Source organism: Danio rerio, chromosome 5 (assembly GCF_052040795.2).
Source record: "Danio rerio strain M-AB ecotype USA chromosome 5, GRCz13ab, whole genome shotgun sequence".
Classification (NCBI taxonomy): domain Eukaryota; kingdom Metazoa; phylum Chordata; class Actinopteri; order Cypriniformes; family Danionidae; genus Danio; species Danio rerio.
Window position 1 is genome coordinate 45227501 of NC_141025.1, and position 20923 is coordinate 45248423.

At 35.9% G+C, this 20923-nt stretch overlaps 1 protein-coding gene and 1 long non-coding RNA gene across 10 annotated transcripts in view; both read left to right on the plus strand.

Moving 5' to 3' along the window:
- LOC147844337 (uncharacterized) overlaps nt 1–20923 on the plus strand; it is a 528347-nt gene that overhangs the window by 171645 nt on the left and 335779 nt on the right. The window lies entirely within an intron of this gene.
- Nucleotides 921–20923, plus strand: part of si:dkey-40c11.2 — a 78683-nt gene continuing 58680 nt past the window's right edge. For all 9 annotated transcript variants that reach the window (XM_087253949.1, XM_087253953.1, XM_087253956.1 and 6 more), the window contains exon 1: nt 921–1205. In XM_087253949.1, coding sequence (XP_087110075.1) covers nt 1120–1205 — 86 coding nt within the window. In that variant the 5' untranslated portion in view covers nt 921–1119. The remainder of the gene's footprint in view (nt 1206–20923) is intronic.

Here is a 20923-nt window from a genome sequence, read left to right on the forward strand (position 1 = left end):
ACACATTTATTGTTTTTTTAACATTTTAAACTTTTCTTTCTTTATTTTTTTGATTCAGACTAAAACAACCAAGAGAACTCAACAAGTGTGAACATGCCAAGATTTACACTGACAGTGGCTGCCACATCAAAATTCAATCATTTTCAGATTGAGGTGACATAGTGGCGCAGTAGGTAGTGCTGTCACCTCACAAAAAGAAGGTTGCTAGTTTGAGCCTTTCCTGGGTCAGTTGGGGTTTCTGTGTGGAGTTTGCATGTTTTCCCTGCATTCGTGTGGGTTTCCTTCAGGTGCTCCTGGACATGCGCTTTAGGTGAATTGGGTAGGCTAAATTGTCCGTTGTGTGCGTGGATGTTTCTCAGAGATAGGTTGCAGCTGGAAGGGCAGCCGCTGCGCAAAACCAGATATTATCTGACAACCCCAGATATTAAGGGACTAAGCCGAAAAAGAAAATTAACAAATACATTTTCTGATTGAAATGCATTATTTTGGTTTTGGTTCAATGTAGGATTTAAATTCCTATTATTTCATTTTCCAAACCATGCAATTAACATTATTAACACTAGTTAGTAAATAATTAAATCTCTACACTTGTAAGGGTGAAAAAAACAAAGGAGCTGCAATATAGTCCAGAATAAAACATGCACAGTCATCTGGTCGTCTAATGACCTAACCTAAAAAGAATGCCCATAAACCCATTGCAAATGAGTCCTCGTATTTAAACAGTCTAGAATATAAAACTGGATTACACTGCTATCTCCTAGTTGCTATAATATAACTACATAATACGCTATGAATTTATCGTTAGCATCAACCAAGATAAAGTGAAATTGTGCAACAGCTCGGTGTTTTTCGCCCGGAGAGCAGCAGCAGGAGGAGGAGCTTTTGGAGGTTTCTTTTCATGAAGTTTTTCCAGCAGCAGCAGGACTGACTGATGCACATCGGCGGTGTTCTCCTTCTCCTCCACCTTCAACAGCTCTGCACATACACCAGCTCCTCATCGCTTGATAAACTCACCCTGAATGCAACTTCGAAAAAGGGAACTGCTTATTCACTAAGGCAACAGAGCGTGTTTTGAAGTGCACTGGTCTCGTGGAGTACAAGAAACACTCCAGCATCAGGATGAGAGCGATTAACTTGGACACGTACAGCCTGTCTCTGCTGACCGCTAAAGAAGACATCCTTAACCCGCGAGCATCCACCAACTGGTAAGTTACAGTAAACATTATTTTTAGTTCGCTCGCAAATCTTATCGGGCTGCAGTATTATACTGCTTTTTCAGCGTTAAAGGTGCATGCAACATTTTTAGTGTTCACTTAGGAAACTAATCTGATCTTTCTAGGTAGGCTACTTTTGAGACAACCGAAGACATGTTTTCTGATGCTTTAAACTGATAATGCGCAGTTGCTTTTAAAGGTTGTCAAAATTCGTTATGTTTACGCTTTGAATATACAGACGTTTTTCACTTTGTAAAGAAAGCTGAAACTTGCACGACTGAAAAATCGTGCTGTAGGCTATTCTTGAAGCACATTAGAGAACTTTTTGAGAAAAACAAAATATACGTGCAACCGCCCAACCAATGCTCATTGCTCAAATAACCTGAATGAGTTTTTAATTTGTATTTGTATTATTTTTTAATCAAATCTGAACTGTAGTTTAGAGACAAGTACAGCCTACTGTTTTTGTTCCCCTTGAAGTGCTTGATGTGATATTTCTCATTGTAATTTTTGGTTAGTGTTTATCTGCATGCAAATGAGTTGCTGAATCTTATAAATAGGCTACTGTATATTTTTTAGAGTGAAAACACGATAAATGGCAACTGTGAAGACCAATTCATGCACAATAACTTAATTTGTTGTATGCATGTATTTACATGTTTGTCATTTTATACCGCCACCTTTTGCCCAAAAAGGATGAAACTTCTAAAATCCCTGAAGTACTTAAAAGTAAAGTTCACCCAGAGATGAAAAATTTGCATATTAGCTTCGTATATATAGTCAGAATTTTTAGCCCCTCTTTGAATTTTTGTTTCTTTTTTAAATATTTCCCAAATAATGTTTAACAGAGCAAGGCAATTTTTAAAGTATGTCTTATAATATTTTTTTCTTCTGGAGAAAGTCTTATTTGTTTTATTTCGGCTAGAATAAAATCTAACTTTTTAAAAGCCATTTTAAGGTCAAAATTTTGAACCCCTTTGAGCTATATATTTTTTCGATAGTCTGCAGAACAAACCATCGCTATACAATAACTTGCCTAATTACCCTAACCTGCCTAGTAGTTAACCTAACCTAATTAACCTAGTTAAGCCATTAGATAAAAATATCTAGTCAAATATTATTTAATGTCATCATGGCCAAGATAAAATAAATCAGTGATTAGAGAAAATTATTAAAACTATTATGTTTAGAAATTGGGGAAAATTAAACAGGGGGACTAATATTTCTAATAATTCTGGCTTCAACTATATATATATATATATATATATATATATATATATATATATATATATATATATATATATATATATATATATATATATATATATATATATATGAATTAAATTATTTTATTGTTTTGTTCTGGTGCATGACAAAATAATACAAACACATATTACAAATGTTCACTAGTAGGCTTACTAAATGTAAAGCCAGGATGTACAGGATGTATACAGTGGTGACTATTGACAGAACAATATTATAAAAAAAAAAACCTGGTGAGTAATTTTAAATTGTGTAAAAAGACATTGTCACATAAGACTAAAAGCCTTTGCATACTGGTATACATACAGGGACCTCTGCTTTGTCCTCCTCATTATGTCATTTGCAAAGTAAACATTCATACGAAGCTGTTTTAGTCATTAGATCGACCTATTCTTTTAACTGGAATTTTGGGAGTTTTCCGGTGTTTTAAGATGACATATATTCTTACAAATCTTATAAATTCTTCTTCAGTCATTTCAGTTTATCGGTTTATCATTTTATAGAGTGAAAAAACTAAATATGGTGAAAATTAGCTTGCCAGATATTCATTGGAATATGGAGATTTTTAGTAGTACTTCACAATAGGGGGCACATATAGTTAATATTAGCTCATTTATTTACTAACATTTACAAACAATGAGCAATTCTTGAACCAAATTTATTTATTGTTATTCAACATTTACTAAGGCATTACTTAATGCAAAGTTAACATCAGCTAGCAATGAACAACTGCATTTTCTTTAACTAATGTGAACAAAGATAAATAAATAATACAATAAATGTATTGTGGACAGCAAGGTGCTTCAGTGGCTTGGCACTGTTGCCTCACAGCAGGAAGGTCGCTGGTACGAGTCTCGACTTGGCCAGTTGGCATTTCTGTGTGGAGTTTGCATGTTCTCCCTGTGTTCGTGTTGGTTTCCTCCAGGTGCTCTGGTTTCCCCCACAGTCCAAAGACATGCGCTACAGATGAATTGAATAAACTAAATTGGCTGTAGTGTATGAGTGTGAATGAGAGTGTGTATAGATCCCAGTACTGGGTTGCGGCTGGAAGGATATCCACTGTGTAAAACATTTGCAGAATAAGTTGGCGGTTCATTCTGCTGTGGCGACCACAGATTAAGCCAGGACTAAACCAAATGTATCGTTCATTGTTTTTTTGCACTGACCAATCCATAATTGTAAAGTATTATATATTCTTTGCTGTGTGGCTCCACCAATAGTGCTCTAAATTGCAGTCTTCTATAAATTATTGGGTTATTCTGTATATATTCAGTTTTTATTAGGGTTCCAGCAGTTCATTTTTAGAATCCTAATAAAAAATCCTCTGGATTAGTGTTCTAGAAAATGGAACGCTTTTTCTTTTGGTTCCTCAAAGCTTTTTCTTGGTTCCTCATTCGATGAGCATGCACGTGCGTGTGCTCATTTAGCATTGAATAATGTAAGAAGACCAACCGGCCCCTTTCATTTGTGACTTTCTACCATGATGTCATGACGTTAAATTCTGCCTCTGCTTCAGGCCTCTGCGGAGGGTAGTGGTTAGCGGGGTGGTTTGCACTTAAGTGGACACCCACATGATTAGAGACACCTTTTTCTGTAACTGAATACATCTGCGCTCATTCATTTTGAGAAGTAGTTAATAGCCTGTTCCCACTTGCCACTCACACGACTGCATGATGTCATCTTAGCTGGCTTGTAATGAACTGAAAACATTGCAGAGATGACAGTCAACTGTTTTATTATAATCTGCATGTGTCGGCTTGGATATACATCTGCATTACGCCCGATCTGACAGTCCAAAAGTGACGCAGTGTCTTTCCTCTGTGATCCAGATCCAGTGTCAGGTCTTGGCAGCTCACGTTTGTTATATCAGCAGCGTCATTGTCTCTTGTATTTCAGCAGGCTCAGGCTAATTCCAGCAAACGCCCCATCAGAGGCTGCCTTACTGATCCAGGCAGCACCCATTCTATTTTTCCACATGCTTAATCACTGTGGAAACATGCTCAGAAACAATCACTGACGCTTTAGGCTTTACAAGCATATCAGGCCCATTCATGCAGTGCCTGATGCTGACAGCTTAAACAGTGATGGTGACACTTTTGTAACTTTGTATTTTTCTTGTCTTCTACACTGTCATGTCAGCTTTATGTCAAGTCACTTGCTGCAAGTAAAATGGCCCATAAGCTGAAACAAGACCTGTAAATTTTTATCAAAAGGGGAAACCAACAGTTCTCCATGACAGCTATCTCCTATCTTTGTACATTTGTGGTCTGAGCAGTTAATGTCATTGATTAGTTGAGCTGATCAGATGCACTTTAAACACCCAAGAATTAGAAACAACTTACGCAATTAAGAGCTTTTACATTTTATTATTCATAAAACCTGGATTATTTAAATAGAAAAATACTCACCTATTTCTCAATAAGTTTTTGATCAGCCATCAACATATGTGTTTCCATGACCCAGAGTTAATCCTTAATTTTTGTATTGCATGAGAAATGTGAATGTGTGTGTGTATCATTCTGTAATGCATTTAGTTGCTGTTTAAAGCCATTTCAGTCATCACACAGTAGTCATCTTCTCATCAGCAACATGCATCTAACAGTCTCTGGGTCATTGCACCCAGACGGTTTGCTGCATTTGTAAAGCACCCATGTCTGTAGGTCAGGGCTATTCAATTTGTTTATCATGGGGGACAGTTCATGTAAAGTATCCCAAACGAAGGGCCGGAGAGATATGTCTTGATATATGAGTGATGACACAACTTCATATAAGAGCCCATATGCTGTATTTTTGCTCCTTAAGACACCCACGATGGCTTTTTCTAAATTAAAATGTTAATATATTGTATTTTGAAACTACATAAAAGTCACTGCATTGTACAATGGACTTTATTTTTTTTACAAACATACAACCGTTGTATTTCAGAGCACAACAAAAGCAGTGCATTAGGCGTCTTCTACATTCAGACACATTCATATGTTATGCTTTGAACTGTATAACAATTATGGATGCAACAATGATAGATTTTGGTTGTACGATTATATAATCTGAAGAGGGGAGGCAGTGGTGCAGTTGGTAGTGCTGTCGCCTCACAGCAAGAAGATCGCTGGTTTGAACCTTGGCTCAGTTGGCATTTCTGTGTGTAGTTTGCATGTTCTCCCTGCTTTCGCACAGGTTTCCTGCGGGTGCCCTGGTTACCCCCACAGTCCAAAGACATGCGGTACAGGCTAATTGGGTAGGCTAAATTATGTGAATGTGTGTGGATGTTTCCCAGAGATGGGTTGCGGCTGGAAGGGCATCCGATGCGTAAAAACTTGCTGGATAAGTTGGGGGTTCATTCTGCTGTGGCGACCCTTTAATCATGGTTTCATGGTTATCACGTCTAATGTAAATTTCAGCTTTATATTAGGTAAGTTATTTAGAATAACTGTTGTTGCCATCTGCATACATAATCATTTTAATAATAACTCGTCTAACATATCTTTTGTTTACATTGCACTATAAACAAACTACTCACTGTGTTCTACTGTTCTACTGTGTGCGCCTGGAAAGCTGCAAACGCTTGTGTGCGCATGTTGTTATATATTCTTACATTAGAAGTAACAAACTTGCAAGCGGAAAAGACGTGATATGGGAATGGCCGCTGCTGTAGTTAATCCGGTGTGCATGCATATTAGCCACAGTGTACTTTGTGAACTTTACAGTAGCGCACAGTTGACAACTTGGCATAACTTTGTTAAACTGCAGCAGTTTCGTTTCGTGCAGCTTTAAGAAGGCTTTACGATTAATTAACTGTGACGTATTAAAGCGCAGTTAATTGTGAAATCGGCCAATTGTTGCATCCCTATTAACGATATCAGTGCACTGTACAAAAGTCATTTTCTACAAACATTCAAATGTTTTTAGGTTGCACAGGACTGAATTTTCTAATCCCATAGACAGGAAAAAAATAGTAGTGAGTGCTAGAATGTAGTGACTGCTTTTTAAAGAAAAGAAGTGGAGTAAAAGTACAGACACTGCACTAAAAATTTACTCCAGGGAAAGTAAAAGCACACATTTTAAAACTTACTTAGTAAATTATAATTCCTGAGAAAAACTACTCAATTACAGTCATTTGAGTATCTGTATTTTGTTACTTCATCCTACTGGTTACTAGGTTACCGATACTACAGTCAGCCACTCTAACAATTTGATGATAAATAGTTTATTTATCTCTTTGACATGTACAATCTCACTGTTGTGATTGGAATGTTCAGAGCGTCCCACAATCAGCTGCTTAATTCAAATCTGCTTTTCCCATGATGCCTTATATTAATATTTTAGGTTTTAAACTATTAAATACACATAAATACTACCAAAACAAAACATTTATGGTTTGTAAAATACACGCTGATCTCTATGCTATCTTACACATAATCTGACAATTTGCCAGATCTTCACATAGATACCCACTGTTTTGGTTATAGAACATATTATCTGTGCTGTCTGCCAGTTAAAATGTCACTAACTATAATGTATTTTGGGAGAAGCTGATGAATTTATATGTTGTAAATGTAGAAGCTCTAATCTCTCTACTGCAGTGCAAACTAATGTGACGTCAACCAACACATCACAGCTTATAGTTTAAACAATAAAATAATACATGTTCTTACACATAAACACATAATAGTTTTTCCAATTCTGATGTTAACAATTTTGCATTGATGCAAAAAAACAACAATTTGAAAAAAAATATTAAAGTGGCTTATTTGATTTGTGATAGGGTTATTTAGGTAGATAAATAACACACTTTCTTTTTGAATGAGACATGTTAAAATATTTTGTATCATGCGTATATGATTGTGAAGGAAATTATTGGTTTATCTGAAAAGAACTTGAGAAAAGTACTTCATGTTGAAAAGATGTGTTGCCTAAAGCATGGATACATAAATATATCTCTCTCACAGACAACATGCAATCCTGAATTCAGTTAATAATAATAAAAAAACAACCCCTGATGTTTTAACAGAGTATATCCAGATTAAGAGCGTCATGGTGGCGCAATGGATATTTTAAAAAACAATTTTTCACAATAGAGAAAGTGAGATCTGGTATTTTGTCACCCATATAATTTCATTATATTGTAACAACATCATAATTTTCTACAATAGATTTTTTCTGTGATTAACAATAGAAAAAGAGGCTTAGAACAGTGGGATGATTAGAATATATATATATATATATATATATATATATATATATATATATATATATATATATATATATATATATATATATATATATATATATATATATATATATTTTTTTTTTTTTATTTATTAATTTTTTTTTTAATTATTTAATTATTTATTTATTTAATTATTTATTTATTGTTTTATTTATTATTTATTTATTTATTTATTTATGTTTGAGCCCTGGCTTGGTCAGTTGGCGTTTTTGTGTGGAGTTTGCTTGTTCCAAAGACAAAGACATGTGCTATAGGTGAATTAAATAAGCTAAATTGGCCCTAGTGTATGTGTGAATGCAGGAGTGTGTGGGTGTTTCCCAGTGTTCGGTTGCTGCTGTAAGGGCATCCGCTGCATAAAACATGTGCTCGATCAGTTGCCGATTCATTCCACTGTGGCAACCCCTGATTAATAAAGGGACTAATTCAAAAAGAAAATGAATGAATGACTTTTACCCCTCAAAAACATTTCTTAGCATTCAGGACTGGTATTACTTCTTTGTCAAACCATGACTGATTCTTCATGCTTGATCCACCTATCAGTTATTCACATGTTCTTCAAAAGTTAATGATGGTCAATGGTCCTTTATTTCCTCATAGCATTAAGCAGCTGCAGTGTTTGCTGTTCATGGGTGTGTAAAGATCACACACATTAGTCATGTTTAGCCAGTGTAGTCAAAACTAACACAGTATCAATTGCTGCTTGATTCTTTGAAACATTCTTATTGTTATTGTCATAATTTGTTTAGTGCTTGTATAGGGAGATAAAAAAATGTGATTATCTGGCTTTGTACAAACTAAGGACACATTTAAGATTGTATTGTTTTGGTTGTAGGCCATAACATACTCTAATGTTCTGTCAAAAGCAGCGATTTATTGTATTGTGTGTGAATTTGTCATGCTAAGCCTTAGGCAGGCAAGGACAACTCCTGAGGGATGTGACTGGACTGGATTTGATAGGAAACTGTGAAGGCGTGGCAGAATTCCTTCCAATGAACTTTGTAGGAGGCTTTGCTGAAAAGCCACATTTGTGACATTTGAAGATCGAAGGTGGCTTCACCCCCCTTGTAGACAAAGAGGGATTCAGAGGCTGCCCTTTACCATTTTTTCAGAGTAACACACACACACACGTGCACACGCACGCTAATCTTTCCATGGTGATAAAGTTAAACCTACACATCTGCATGTAATGAAGGAACAGAGCTCGGGTTCAGTGTATCTCAGGTGTTTACATCTCCATGCTGTTGGATCACAGGTTTATGCATAATTTAAGGGCCTCAAGGTGCAATGTTCTCAAGTTACCACTAATAAAACATCTGCTAAGCCTGAGTTATCACCACAGGAGCACTGTTCATCGTTAATACATAATTGTGTCCTTAAATGACCTCTGGTGATAGTTAGAAATAGATAAAACAGACAAAATAGTATAAAAAGGCATCTACAGTCTATAACAGCATCTATTAAAGCTTTGACAAATATGATCACAGCAAACAGTTTCTCAATCCGTGTTTGTAACCAGAGAGCCATTGTCATATACAGGTGAAGTCAGAATTATTTGCCCCCCTCAATAATTAGCCCCCTGTTTATTTTTTCCCCAATTTCTCTTTAATGGAGTGAAGATTTTTTTCAACACATTTCTTATCATAATAGTTTTAATAACTCATTTCTAGTAACTGATTTATTTTATCTTTGCCACGATAATAGTAAATAATATTTTACTAGAAAACTTTTAAGACACTTCTATACAGCTTAAAGTGACATTTAAAGGCTTAATTATTTTGATTAACAAGGCATAATAGGGTAATTAGACAAGTTATTCTATAACCATGGTTTGTTCAGAAAAAAATATCTATAAAGGGGCTAATAATCTTGACCTTAAAATAGTTTTAAAAAAAATTCAAAACTGTTTTTATTCTAGCCAAAATAAAACAAATAAGACTTTCTGCAGAAGAAAAAATATTATCGGACATACTCTGAAAATGTTCTTGCTCTGTTAAACATCATTTGGGAAATATTAAGAAAAGAAAAATTCTAAAGGGGGTTTAATAATTCTTACTTCAACTGTATGTTTCTATACATGTACACTGTAAAACCCAACAGTCCACTTTATCAAATTAAATAAGTGTAGTTAGCTTAAAATTGACTAAAAGTTAATTGTACTCATTTGAAAATAGTTTTTAACTCAGTGTTGAAGGTAATGAGTAATACCTCATTACTTCAGCTTAAATGAAGCAAGTTCACTGTAATCATGATGACAGAGCTTTAATTTTTTGGCCAACTATCCCTTTAATGACCAGTGCATGACCAGTGTTATTACTTTTCTAGAACTTTTCCGGTTCTCTGAGCACTTAAAATGTTTATAGTACGGTGAAAGAAGGAGATTAAACATTGATGTTGAAGTGGTTGGGAGAGTGTGCCTAAATTGTTCAACAATAATGCATTACAAGTATGATTTTAGATTTAGAATTAACAGATATGTTTGACAGCTTATAAAGAGATAAAGTACAAAACAGGTGTCTCTGGACTATTACCCTTTCAAAAGGTACCATTTAGGTGCTAATTTGTACCTTCAGGGGTAATTTGCACTAATATGCACCCTTAAAGAATAAATAGGGTCCAAACATGTACTTTTGAAATGGTAAATCCCTTTGCAACTTGGTACCTGTTTAAGAAAATAGAAAATAGTTTATTCTTCAAAAAGAAAAAGCATTCATCATTCTGAAGTAAATTTACAGACCGATAAATATTTTCAGTCAGGTGATCAAGCGTGTGATCTTAACCATCATTGAATACAACATGAAGATCAATGTGGCTTGTTTGTCTAAGTACTTTTATAGCATCACTTTAGTGGGGTTATTTAGTTTTATGGTGGTTGTGTTTACCACAGTAATGTTTTATAATGGCAGATTAGTAATTAAACCATTGAACGGTAAATGAAGAGACATTTTAGTGTTGACTTTAAAAGTAAGAGCTTCATTGATTTGCTTCAAAATACCCATGGGGTTTTCCCAAGAATGTTGATAATACAAAATAGTAAGCTGATCTTGAAAGCCCCAGGTTGTTGGATGTGTTAATGTTCTTCATGTCAATTGTCAGTATTTATGCCGGGGTGCTGATATGTTTTGTAAATTTTCTCTAATCCTTAAAGTATCACCTTGAACGTACCAATTATTGTTTTCACCACACTACTGTAATGCAAAGACACTGAATGAGCTTCTTTGCAAATGGTCTGACTGAACATTTGCACACAAACATGTATGAAACCTGTACATGTCTTATTATTTTTGTATTATGATGTGTCTGTTAATGCCCAAATACCTGCTGTTCACCTTCTCCAACTGTTACTCTTAATCTAAAACCTTAAGCCATCACCTTGTGTGTTTACATCTAATTTTATGTATCTGGATTTCACATTTGGAAATTTCACACTGATCATGTCATGTAGAGCTGGGTGATATGAAAAAGTGTATCCTGATGATATATAACAGTCTAAGGGCTCTATTTTAATGATCTAGGCACAAAGTCTGAAGTGCAGGGCGCAAAAGAATTAAGGGGTTATTTGAATCCACTTTTGCTATATTAAGGACGGAAAAATATGCTCTGCGCCGTGGCTCATGGTCTAACAGGGTTGAGCTTATTCTCTTAATGACTTATGGTAGTGTTTTGAGAATAAATCGTCTCATCTCCCATTCCCTTAAGGAGTCAGTTGCGTTGCGCCATAGCGCATTTGCTCTTTATTTGGCAGTAAGTGTAAAAACTGAAAGCTTCACTAGTGAGAAAACAGTTAAACAGTCCATCTGCAGCGTGGGATTGAGTGAATGAGCCTCCTCCAATTGACCTTTACTTTCACTTTCACTTTCTCTCTTTCGTGGATAGGGAAACACACATTCACAGACATTCATTAGCCTACATAATTTATTTAGTTTGTTAAGCACAAAGATTTCTTTCAAAACTATTTTAAATTCAGTTGTAATTTACAGCAAACAAATAAATGAACAAAAATAACGAAGTGTGGTCAAACAAATATCCAAATACATATGCTATGCCTCATGTGGTCCAAAAACTGACAGGTGGACAAATCTAAGCTTGTTTTTAATACAACAAAGGGCTTTGGTTTTTTCATTTGAACTTTTTTATGGATGGCTTTCCCGCTGTTACCAGTTAGTCCAATTAGCTTGCCATGTATGTCGGTGGAGTTGAGACGCAGAGAGGAGTTGACCACAATGATGGGGTGTTGTGAAGAATGGTTCCAGAAAGCAGGTTAGATAGAACCAGTAAATAACAGGGTGAGAATGTGGTAAAATCTAAAAACGTGGTAAAAATCAGGCAAGGGCTTTTTTTCTGTATTGCTTTTTAAAACTTTATTGGTTGGGTTTAGGGAAGGAAGAGGCTTGATCAGTTGATCTTTTAGTCAGTCAGGCAGTCAACAACAGCTTCTGGTGGATTTATGCGAGAACAGCAGGTGCGAATGGCACTCGCGAGAGAAATTTTAGATCTAAAAAAAATGTACACAGCGGCCTCTGGTGGATTTGTAAAAACAAAAACTGCAAAAAAGCGTAGCTCCTGGGATATATTTGGCACTCACAATAGAGGTTTTCAGAATGAGCCTGGGTTGTACATGTAATATTGCGTTCATATAAATTATAAAAAGTATTACTGCAAACATGTGTTTTGTGACGCCACAAAAAAAACGACAGAGGATTATATGAAACTACATTTTTTTTTTGTTCATACAATATCAACCATCATATGTCACAGACCAAATATCATGGATCATTAACATGTGTTGTTTCTAGAGAAATGGCCTGTTCTCCTCCAGCTCTTCCACTGTTGAACTCTTTGGGGAAATGTTAATGGAGGTCCTCTAAGCTGAAGGCCGGGTCAAAAGCCTCAAACAATGCTGTTTGTTGTATGTTGGGTTGTAGTCCTACACAGATGGCCTGTGGTCGTTGGCGGAGCTGTGAAGCATTAACTTGTCTAGTAAAATTAACATTTGTTGCATTTGGATATCTGGATACTCTTAGAAGTCTCCAGATATCTGCTACTCTTCCAATATGTTGAAATGGCTTCCAGTTGAGATTTTTTTGGTACTTTCCTAAACCTTTAAGATTAATAATAGATTCTTGTGCAAGCCTTTCCGTGCTCAGCTTTCAGGTTGCGTGCTTGCCAAAAGTTCTGGCAAATGAACAGGGCACATATGCCTCTTTTCATTTTGCTTTCATGTAGTTTTGGCTAATCTTGTCTAGTTGAAAGATTTTTCCATTTCATTTGCTACATCATGTTAAATGCATTTTCTTTAAGCATAGAGACGACCCTCTGAGTTTTCCTGAGAGCACTACATCATTTTAAACATTTATCATGCTCTCAAATTTTATCTCAGTCTTAAAAGAGTTTTTTTTTTAATATAAACTGCAAACTTCTAAAACTTTACAGTTTTAATTCAGTAAGAGCTCCAGAAGTCTGAAACAACAATACTAATCATCAGCATTAGCGCTGCACAATACATCGTTTCAGTATTAATATCGCAATGTGTGCGTTCGCAATAGCCACATGACAAGATATGCAATGTTGAGTTCGAGTTAGGGTTGGGTCGATAGACGATGCCATCTTCCATTGCTGATGGTGGATAGACATCATGATGCTGAGCCAGCATCACAACCCTCTGCCCCACCCCCGTCACAGCAACCCGTTTGCAAAAAATACACACTCAGGCCCCGTTTACATTTTAGACCAAAAATGATCCACATCCACAGTGACGTTTCATCTAGCATTTCTGAACAGTTTTTTGTTCACACTATACTGCTGAAAACGCACATCACACACACACACACACACACACACACTCAAAAACACACACGCATACAGTCATGCGCTGCATCATACGTGCATGTCAGCTTTGTCTGGCGACTCTTCGGTCTTTTGAATCTATCAGGTAACGTGTCACAGCATCAGTACACTACTTCAATCTTTCGTTTTCACGCTTATACTTAGTAATTTTAGCAAAAACCTCAGATACTGTTGGTTGTGCACCTTTTTAACCAACCAATTTTGCCAACTCCATTATAACGACATAGATCACTCTGCCTATTCATGCCAGGGTCCTAGTGAAAAAGTGATTGACAGGTGGCAATTTGTGTGTACCTTATCTTTATTTATTTATGATTTGGTTATGGGTGAAACAAAGACCATGCGGGTCAGGTTGTTGAAACGGTAGGCTATAATTAATTAATTCTTTATAAATTCATTAATTATTCATAAGCCGCCTACGACGACGATGCCATCGTCCATCGTGATGTTTCACATTAGACATCGTAAGATGCCAAATTGTTCAACATCACCCAATCCTAGTTCGAGTTTCACTATATTTACCCATAATAGAGTAAAAGTTAATCATCTGCATGTGATGTGAGCATTTGAATCATTTTGATAATACAGCAAGAAGTTATTAAAGATGAATATTTTTGAAATATTTATATGATGTGGACTTTGCTGTGTTGTTCTACATTTGATTATTCGATTTCTGCACCCAAACACTGTTAAAACTTTCCCCAGAAAATCATAAAGCACTGTTTATTTCACTTTAATATTTGCTCAATTGTGTTTTTTGTTTGTTTATCATATGTATATAATAAAGTATATAAAACAAGTTTTATATTTTTTTTATAATTTTTTCCTCAACAAACAATCCCAATCAATCTACAAAAATTACTTTCCAAATAGAGCTTTTTAAGTCATCTGGTGAATTTGTATTTATTCGCAATTCTATATATATAGAATTATTAGTATATATATAATATATAGAATTATTAGTCCCCCTTTAGATTTTTTTTTTAATATAAATATTTCCCAGATTATGTTTAATAGAGCAATACATTTTTTTCACAGTTTTTTTTCTTCTGGAGAAAGTCTTATTTGTTTTATTTCGGCTAAAATAAAAGCAGTTTTGAAGTTTTTAAAAAGTCATTTTAAGGTCAAAATTATTAGCCTCTTTAAGATATATATTAAGCTATATATATTTTTTGATAGTCTACAGAACCAGCCATCGATTTACGATAACTTGCCTAATTACCCTAACCTGCCAAGTTAACCTAATTACCCTAGTTAAGCCTTTAAATGTCACTTTAAGGTGTAAAGAAGTGTCTTGAAAAACATCTAGTAAAGTATTATTTACTGTCATCATGGCAAAGATAAAATAAATCAGTTAATAGAAATGAGTTATTAAAACTATTATGTTTAGAAATGTGTTGGAAAATCTTTCTCTCCGTTAAACAAAAATTGTGGAACAAATAAACAAGGGGGCTAATTAAACTTTCAGTGTCATATTATCCTTTAGAAATCATTCTCATATGCTCATTTACTGCTCAAATGTGAAGAATACTTGCAGTGCTTGAAGTGCACCATATCTGATTTGGGGATTGACACTAAAATGCCATTACTTTGAGATTCAAAACAAAAATATCATGGATCAACTGTGATTTGTTACACGCCTAATTTATATTTAAACAAAAAGGTTATACTGTTCAACACGTGTTTAAACTATAGCCTTTTTTACAGACTTTTTTAATGAACATATTGATATTTTTTTGCCAAATATTTGAAAAACTGGTTTTAAATTACAAACTTGTTATACAGTACCTTCTTTAATAATGCTGCTTTTAGTTTCAGTCCCAAACTAAGCACACATTTCGACAAGGTGGGGAATAACATGGTGCAGGCTGAGGTGCGTTTACAAGGAGGTCTTTATCACACCCCTAATAACTCACAGTAGTCGTGTACCTATAAAGAGGTCTTGTTGTTTGCAGCTCAAACTAGCATGTGTGCTTTTGCTTCATACTCAACCTATTGTAATTGGACCTCATGCGGCTCGCAGGTTTTCTCTCCACCACTTAAAAGCTCTGACTTTGACTACTAGCACAACACAGATGTAGAGCCTTGAGAGAGTTTGCAACAAAGAATTAGCCAGTACAAGTTTTGACACATTTGAGCTTTTTTATGTGACTTTAGTGTATCAAATTATAACGATTCATCTCATTTTAATGTTATTTGCATTGGCAAAATCAACACCTTCTATTTTTTTTATTTATTTTTTTTGGGTGTTGATAGTTCTTCATATGCTGGTGGCATAATATGAAGTGAAAATAGGAAAATAGGTTTGTGGTGATTTGGGTTTACAGTACACACAACACAAGATTGGCTCTGCCTGAGGCCTTTAATCACCTCAGATTGGAAACTTGCACAGGGCAGAATAAATCAACAAACAGCCTGCATACCTAAAGACTCCCACAGAGTAATGAGAACGACTCTAACACAGCCATAGATCCAGAGCAAACTGATGTTATCTCATCCGTCACCTCACATAACCTGAAAAAGCATGAGGTTTTGCCTTCTAAATCTTTTATTTAAGATTATACTAAGACGAAATACTATAGACAGGACTTAATCTGTTAGCAGTACGAGATTGTCAGTGGTTGTTTTGGAGCTCGGTCACAGGTGACTGGGTATCCTAGAACTGGCATCTCTCCATTGCATGGATTAGATTGTATGGTAGGTGCAGTTTCAATAAAACTGTTTTTTTGATTCAGGCATTTGTTTTGGCATGTGTCTAATAGCTCAAGTCATGGGATATTTTATTGAATGCTATTCCTAACATGGAATTAGTTAAAAAAAAAAACAAAAAAAAGTCTGCCTCCCATGAGCATCTCGCTGATCTGTCTTCTCCCTCCCAAGTTTCGGCACTAGTGTGATACAGTTTGTTCATTTATCTGAGGAAGAGGACAAGCCGGTGAGATGCTCAGGGTACGCAGATTTTATTTTCAGTTTAGTTACCTATTCTTTTCTTGCAGTTCTCTCTCTCCCTGTGATGTGTCCCTGCAAGTTTTTATGCTGTCTCTCCTGTACCATTATTGCAAAGACTATAGACTATTTTAAGGCATGTATACAAAAAAACAACCAAACAATGGTCCCATTGTATTTCCTGTTTTACATTTTTATTTTTTATATACTTTGAGAATCTAAAAAGAGTCATATATTGGTAATACTGTTATGATAGCTGTTTTATCATTGAGTTATGATTGAATCACCTCTTGTTACAGTTATGAAATAGTTTGATAACAATGACCACAGACATGACCACATCGAAATGGTATATAGGCCGCACTTACACTGCAGACCTTGATGGCCAATTTCGATTTTGTGACTGTAGCTGATTTGTTTGATGACCCTCTTACATCATCTTTTAAAAGTGACTTGTATCTGATTGTCTGCATTTACACAGCACACAATGACAAGATGTAATGAACAGTAAAAAAAAAGAGCTGGCGCTGACTCACAGCTGATAATAAAAGAGCGCCCTTTTGTCCATTCATGTATTTAATCTGTTCGCAGGGTTTCACTTTTTAAATTATTTTTGACAAGTATTTTACTATCGTTTATGACAGAAAAGTTCTCATTTGGCCATCTTTTTTTAAGCCAGTAGGCATCTTAATGTAATGTCCATGGCGTGATTTATGCACTTGATGTATGCAAAAGTATTATATATTGTTTATTTGGGGGATGTTGCGGTCTCTCTCACTCTCATTCTCTTTCTTGCTTGCTAACATGCTTGAATACTTGTGCTATATGACAATATAAATGCTTTTTTTGTTCTAGTATATGAAATATAAGTTTGAGACTGAAAATAAAATGAAAGTGTCAGACTTGACGTCCTTCACTACAGTTTTTAATGAAGTGCAACTCGCATTGACATGTGAAAATCCGATCTACCTGCTTACACTGCAGACACGAGAACACAGATCCGATTCATAGTGGTTAAATTTCCATATATGAACAAGGCCTGAATCTGATTTGAGTAAATCGAAATTCATGTGATTTTTTCCTGCTTACACGCACATGGGCTGAATCCAATCTGTGCCACATAGGAGTAAAAATCGGAATTTGGTCACTTGAACTATGCAGTGTAAATGCAGCCAACGTTGTTAGTCATTTGCCAATTGACAATACTTACTTGCCACCATTCTCCCGATCCAGTCTTCCTTCTTGACAGGTGTTCAACCAAACCCCCCTTTAGACGGTCTAAAATGCAACTTTTCCCATATCTATTTGGGAAGAAGTGCATTATGATGTGAAAGCTGTCATGATAGTTTTTTGTAAGTTGTTTTATTCCAAGATATGATTCAGCATTTGCAACCTTTCTTTCATTCTTTCTTTTAAGGGTGTAGTTTTTTGTCAGTGAAATGAGTAAATAATGAATCATAAAAACATTGGAAAAATAATGGTGGGAAAGGTGTGAGACATCTTAGAGAAGAGGAAAAAAGATTAGCATGAATAATTACACAGATACTTCATCTTAAAATGAACATTTACTCACATTCACTAACTGTGAGGTGGTTCCAAGCTTTTGTGAGTTTTTTTCTTGTTCTATTGAACACAAAAGAAGCTAATTTGAAGGATGTTGGAAACTGGTAGCCATTGATATCCACAGTATATGAAAAATGATGTTAACACTTTATTTTGATGGTCCATTTGAGTATTAGTAGACTGTCTGCATAATATCGGTTGATACTGGTCCTTCAACAGACATTTAGCTGACTATAAGAATCAAATAAGGCATGGAACGATAGCATTTTTAAGGTATACCATGGTTTGGAAAAGTCAAGGTTTTGAAATCGGCAAAAATTTTCTGTAAAACCGTTCCTAAGGTATGTGTAAGATTTTTTAATTTACTTTTTTAAAAAAACAAAAAAAACAACGGTCTCTCCATCCAAAGATGCCATTTTATTTTGTAAAGAAATCTGTGTTTTTGAAACTAACAGCAGAAGTCAATGATTAATTTAAATTATTTAGCCTGACATGTTTAATGCAAAATATTTTAAATCTTAAAAAAAAAAAAATATCGCTTTCAAAGGGGAAATAAATTGTTGTTTTTTACCCAGACTTTTAAGAAAGAATATATTTCAAAGCAGTAATCAATGCAATACTGTGATACCGTGAAACTGTGATATTTGTATCCAAGGTTATCATACTGTCAGAATCTTATACTGGCCTAGTGCAAGTACATGTCAACTTACACTAACCCGAATCCTAACCCCAACCCCAACCTAAAATTTACTTATGATCTAATGAGAATTAGTTGTAATTTAACTTAAATTTAACAAACAGTCCAAAAAAATAAAGTGTGACCAAAATGATATTCTGTAAAATACATCTAAACATCCATGCTGTATTTTTGCTAAATAACTGCATTATTGACATCTAATGGTAGGGTTTGCATTTGTGGAATGTTAGTAATCAGATGTTCTGCATTGAATTTGCATTTTATCTCCAGGTTATTGCCTATTTGCTAATGATTACTTACCTCTTCATGCGTCAATAGGCTAAAGTAGGTCACAAAGCTAAAGGGTCACCAGACGAAGATCGCAGTGCCACATCTTTAATATTTAAAATCCTACAGCTCAAGAGGATGTTCAGAATCCTGACACTGACATAGCCTTCCAATAAATGGATTATACTTGGCCCAAATAGTTGTTAATTTGCACATACATTTACATTATGTGGTTCACATTCTGGAGCCTGAGTCTGTTCTCTGTTGATTATTGGCCAGGCAAACTGAAACTGTTGCTTTTGCATGTTTCCACAGACCTGGGAACTGAACAGTGATGTAATGCTGCTATGTGTTTATCCCACTGTAACCAGTCCAAAATCAGTGTCCTGATGTTTCTGAGGGCAGTTCTGTCCTTCTTTATTGCTGTTCACAATACTAAGAATGATCCTGAGTGAAATATCAAAAGTGAAAATATCAAAACTGCTCTCAGTTTTTGCTGACAATGACACCTTGATTGCAAATTGATCCAAGAATAAAAGAAAAAAAGCCTAAAAAATAAAAAAAAGTTTTGTGCAGTTTTTCGACAGAATGGTGTAATGGTGCATTTTTGAAGTGTTTACTCAGATTTAACTGTTTTGTCTGCACATCTGGGACCTCTTGTACGAAGACTTGCGTTGAATTCATGCTAAAACATTCATACATCTGAATTCAGATGTATGAAACAGTGCATATGTGGAATACCATGCATATTCTTTTTGTACATCCGAGTTAACGTGAAACTGAGCGCACTAGCACAAAACCCCTCCCTGCCTCCTCTAACGTATGACAAATGAAGACAAATCATTAATAAGGGTGTATTATGTTATTACAGTATTTGCACATTTTTCATTTGCATCGAATAGAAATGTTTCTGATTCACGTATGCAAATTCTCCTTCAGATATTACCTTTATAGCCATGAGCGTGCAGTCGATCGCTCCGATTACATTGGGAAAACTGTTGCAAATTGCGCTTCAATGTTTGGCTTTTCAACTGCATGGTATGGAAACGTTCGAGGTTACAGAAGTAACCCTTCGTTCCCCGAGGAGGGGAACGGAAGTGCCATGAATGGGAGGATTCGGATCAGAAGCCGCTTGTCTGGAGAGTATTGAACGGGCCAATGAATGAAATTAATTGGCAGCGTAAGCTTGCGCAGGTGTGCGACATCTGCAATTATCTCAGCATATAAGCACACCTGAAGCCAGCAGACGCCATCCTTTTAAGCTGAAGAGACTTTCAAACAGCTAAGGGACAGTCATTATGGCGACGGAATATGGCACTTCCCTGTAACCTCGAACGTTCCCCTTCGGTTGGGGAACTTCAGTGCCATGAATGGGAGAAATATGGAAAGCGCCATAATGACTGCACCTTACCAACACCCCCGATGAGGATATAGTCAAGCAAGCGTGACGCACCCACATCATGGGGGGCGCGGTCCTCCAACGTGTCCCTGGCCCTAATTTATCCTACTTCAACAGAAGTTTTACGGATTTAGATATATTTTTTGGGAAGTCGTGAGCATCTAGATAATTCTAGGAAATACGACAGTACGTTGGGAAGCGTGCAATCCCGGGCTGACCAGCGGCCAGACCTACAACGTAGTGGGCCAGCAAGTGACTCCTCCGCTGAGTCAGTGCTGGGGGCCGTGGAGGAATCTGCAGGGCTCACCTGACGGGGAACTTTACTGACAGATAAAAAAGGCGCACGTACCTCCGTGTTAGGGAGAATGGCGCAGCAAGCGTGTTTCAACACCCTACCGAGTTGTCTCCTCAATCACCAAAGGGTTACCTAATACCCTTGAGGAAACCGGCTCCACTCGCAGATTGTAAAACCTTGCAAATGTGTTGGGTGTCGCCCAGCCCGC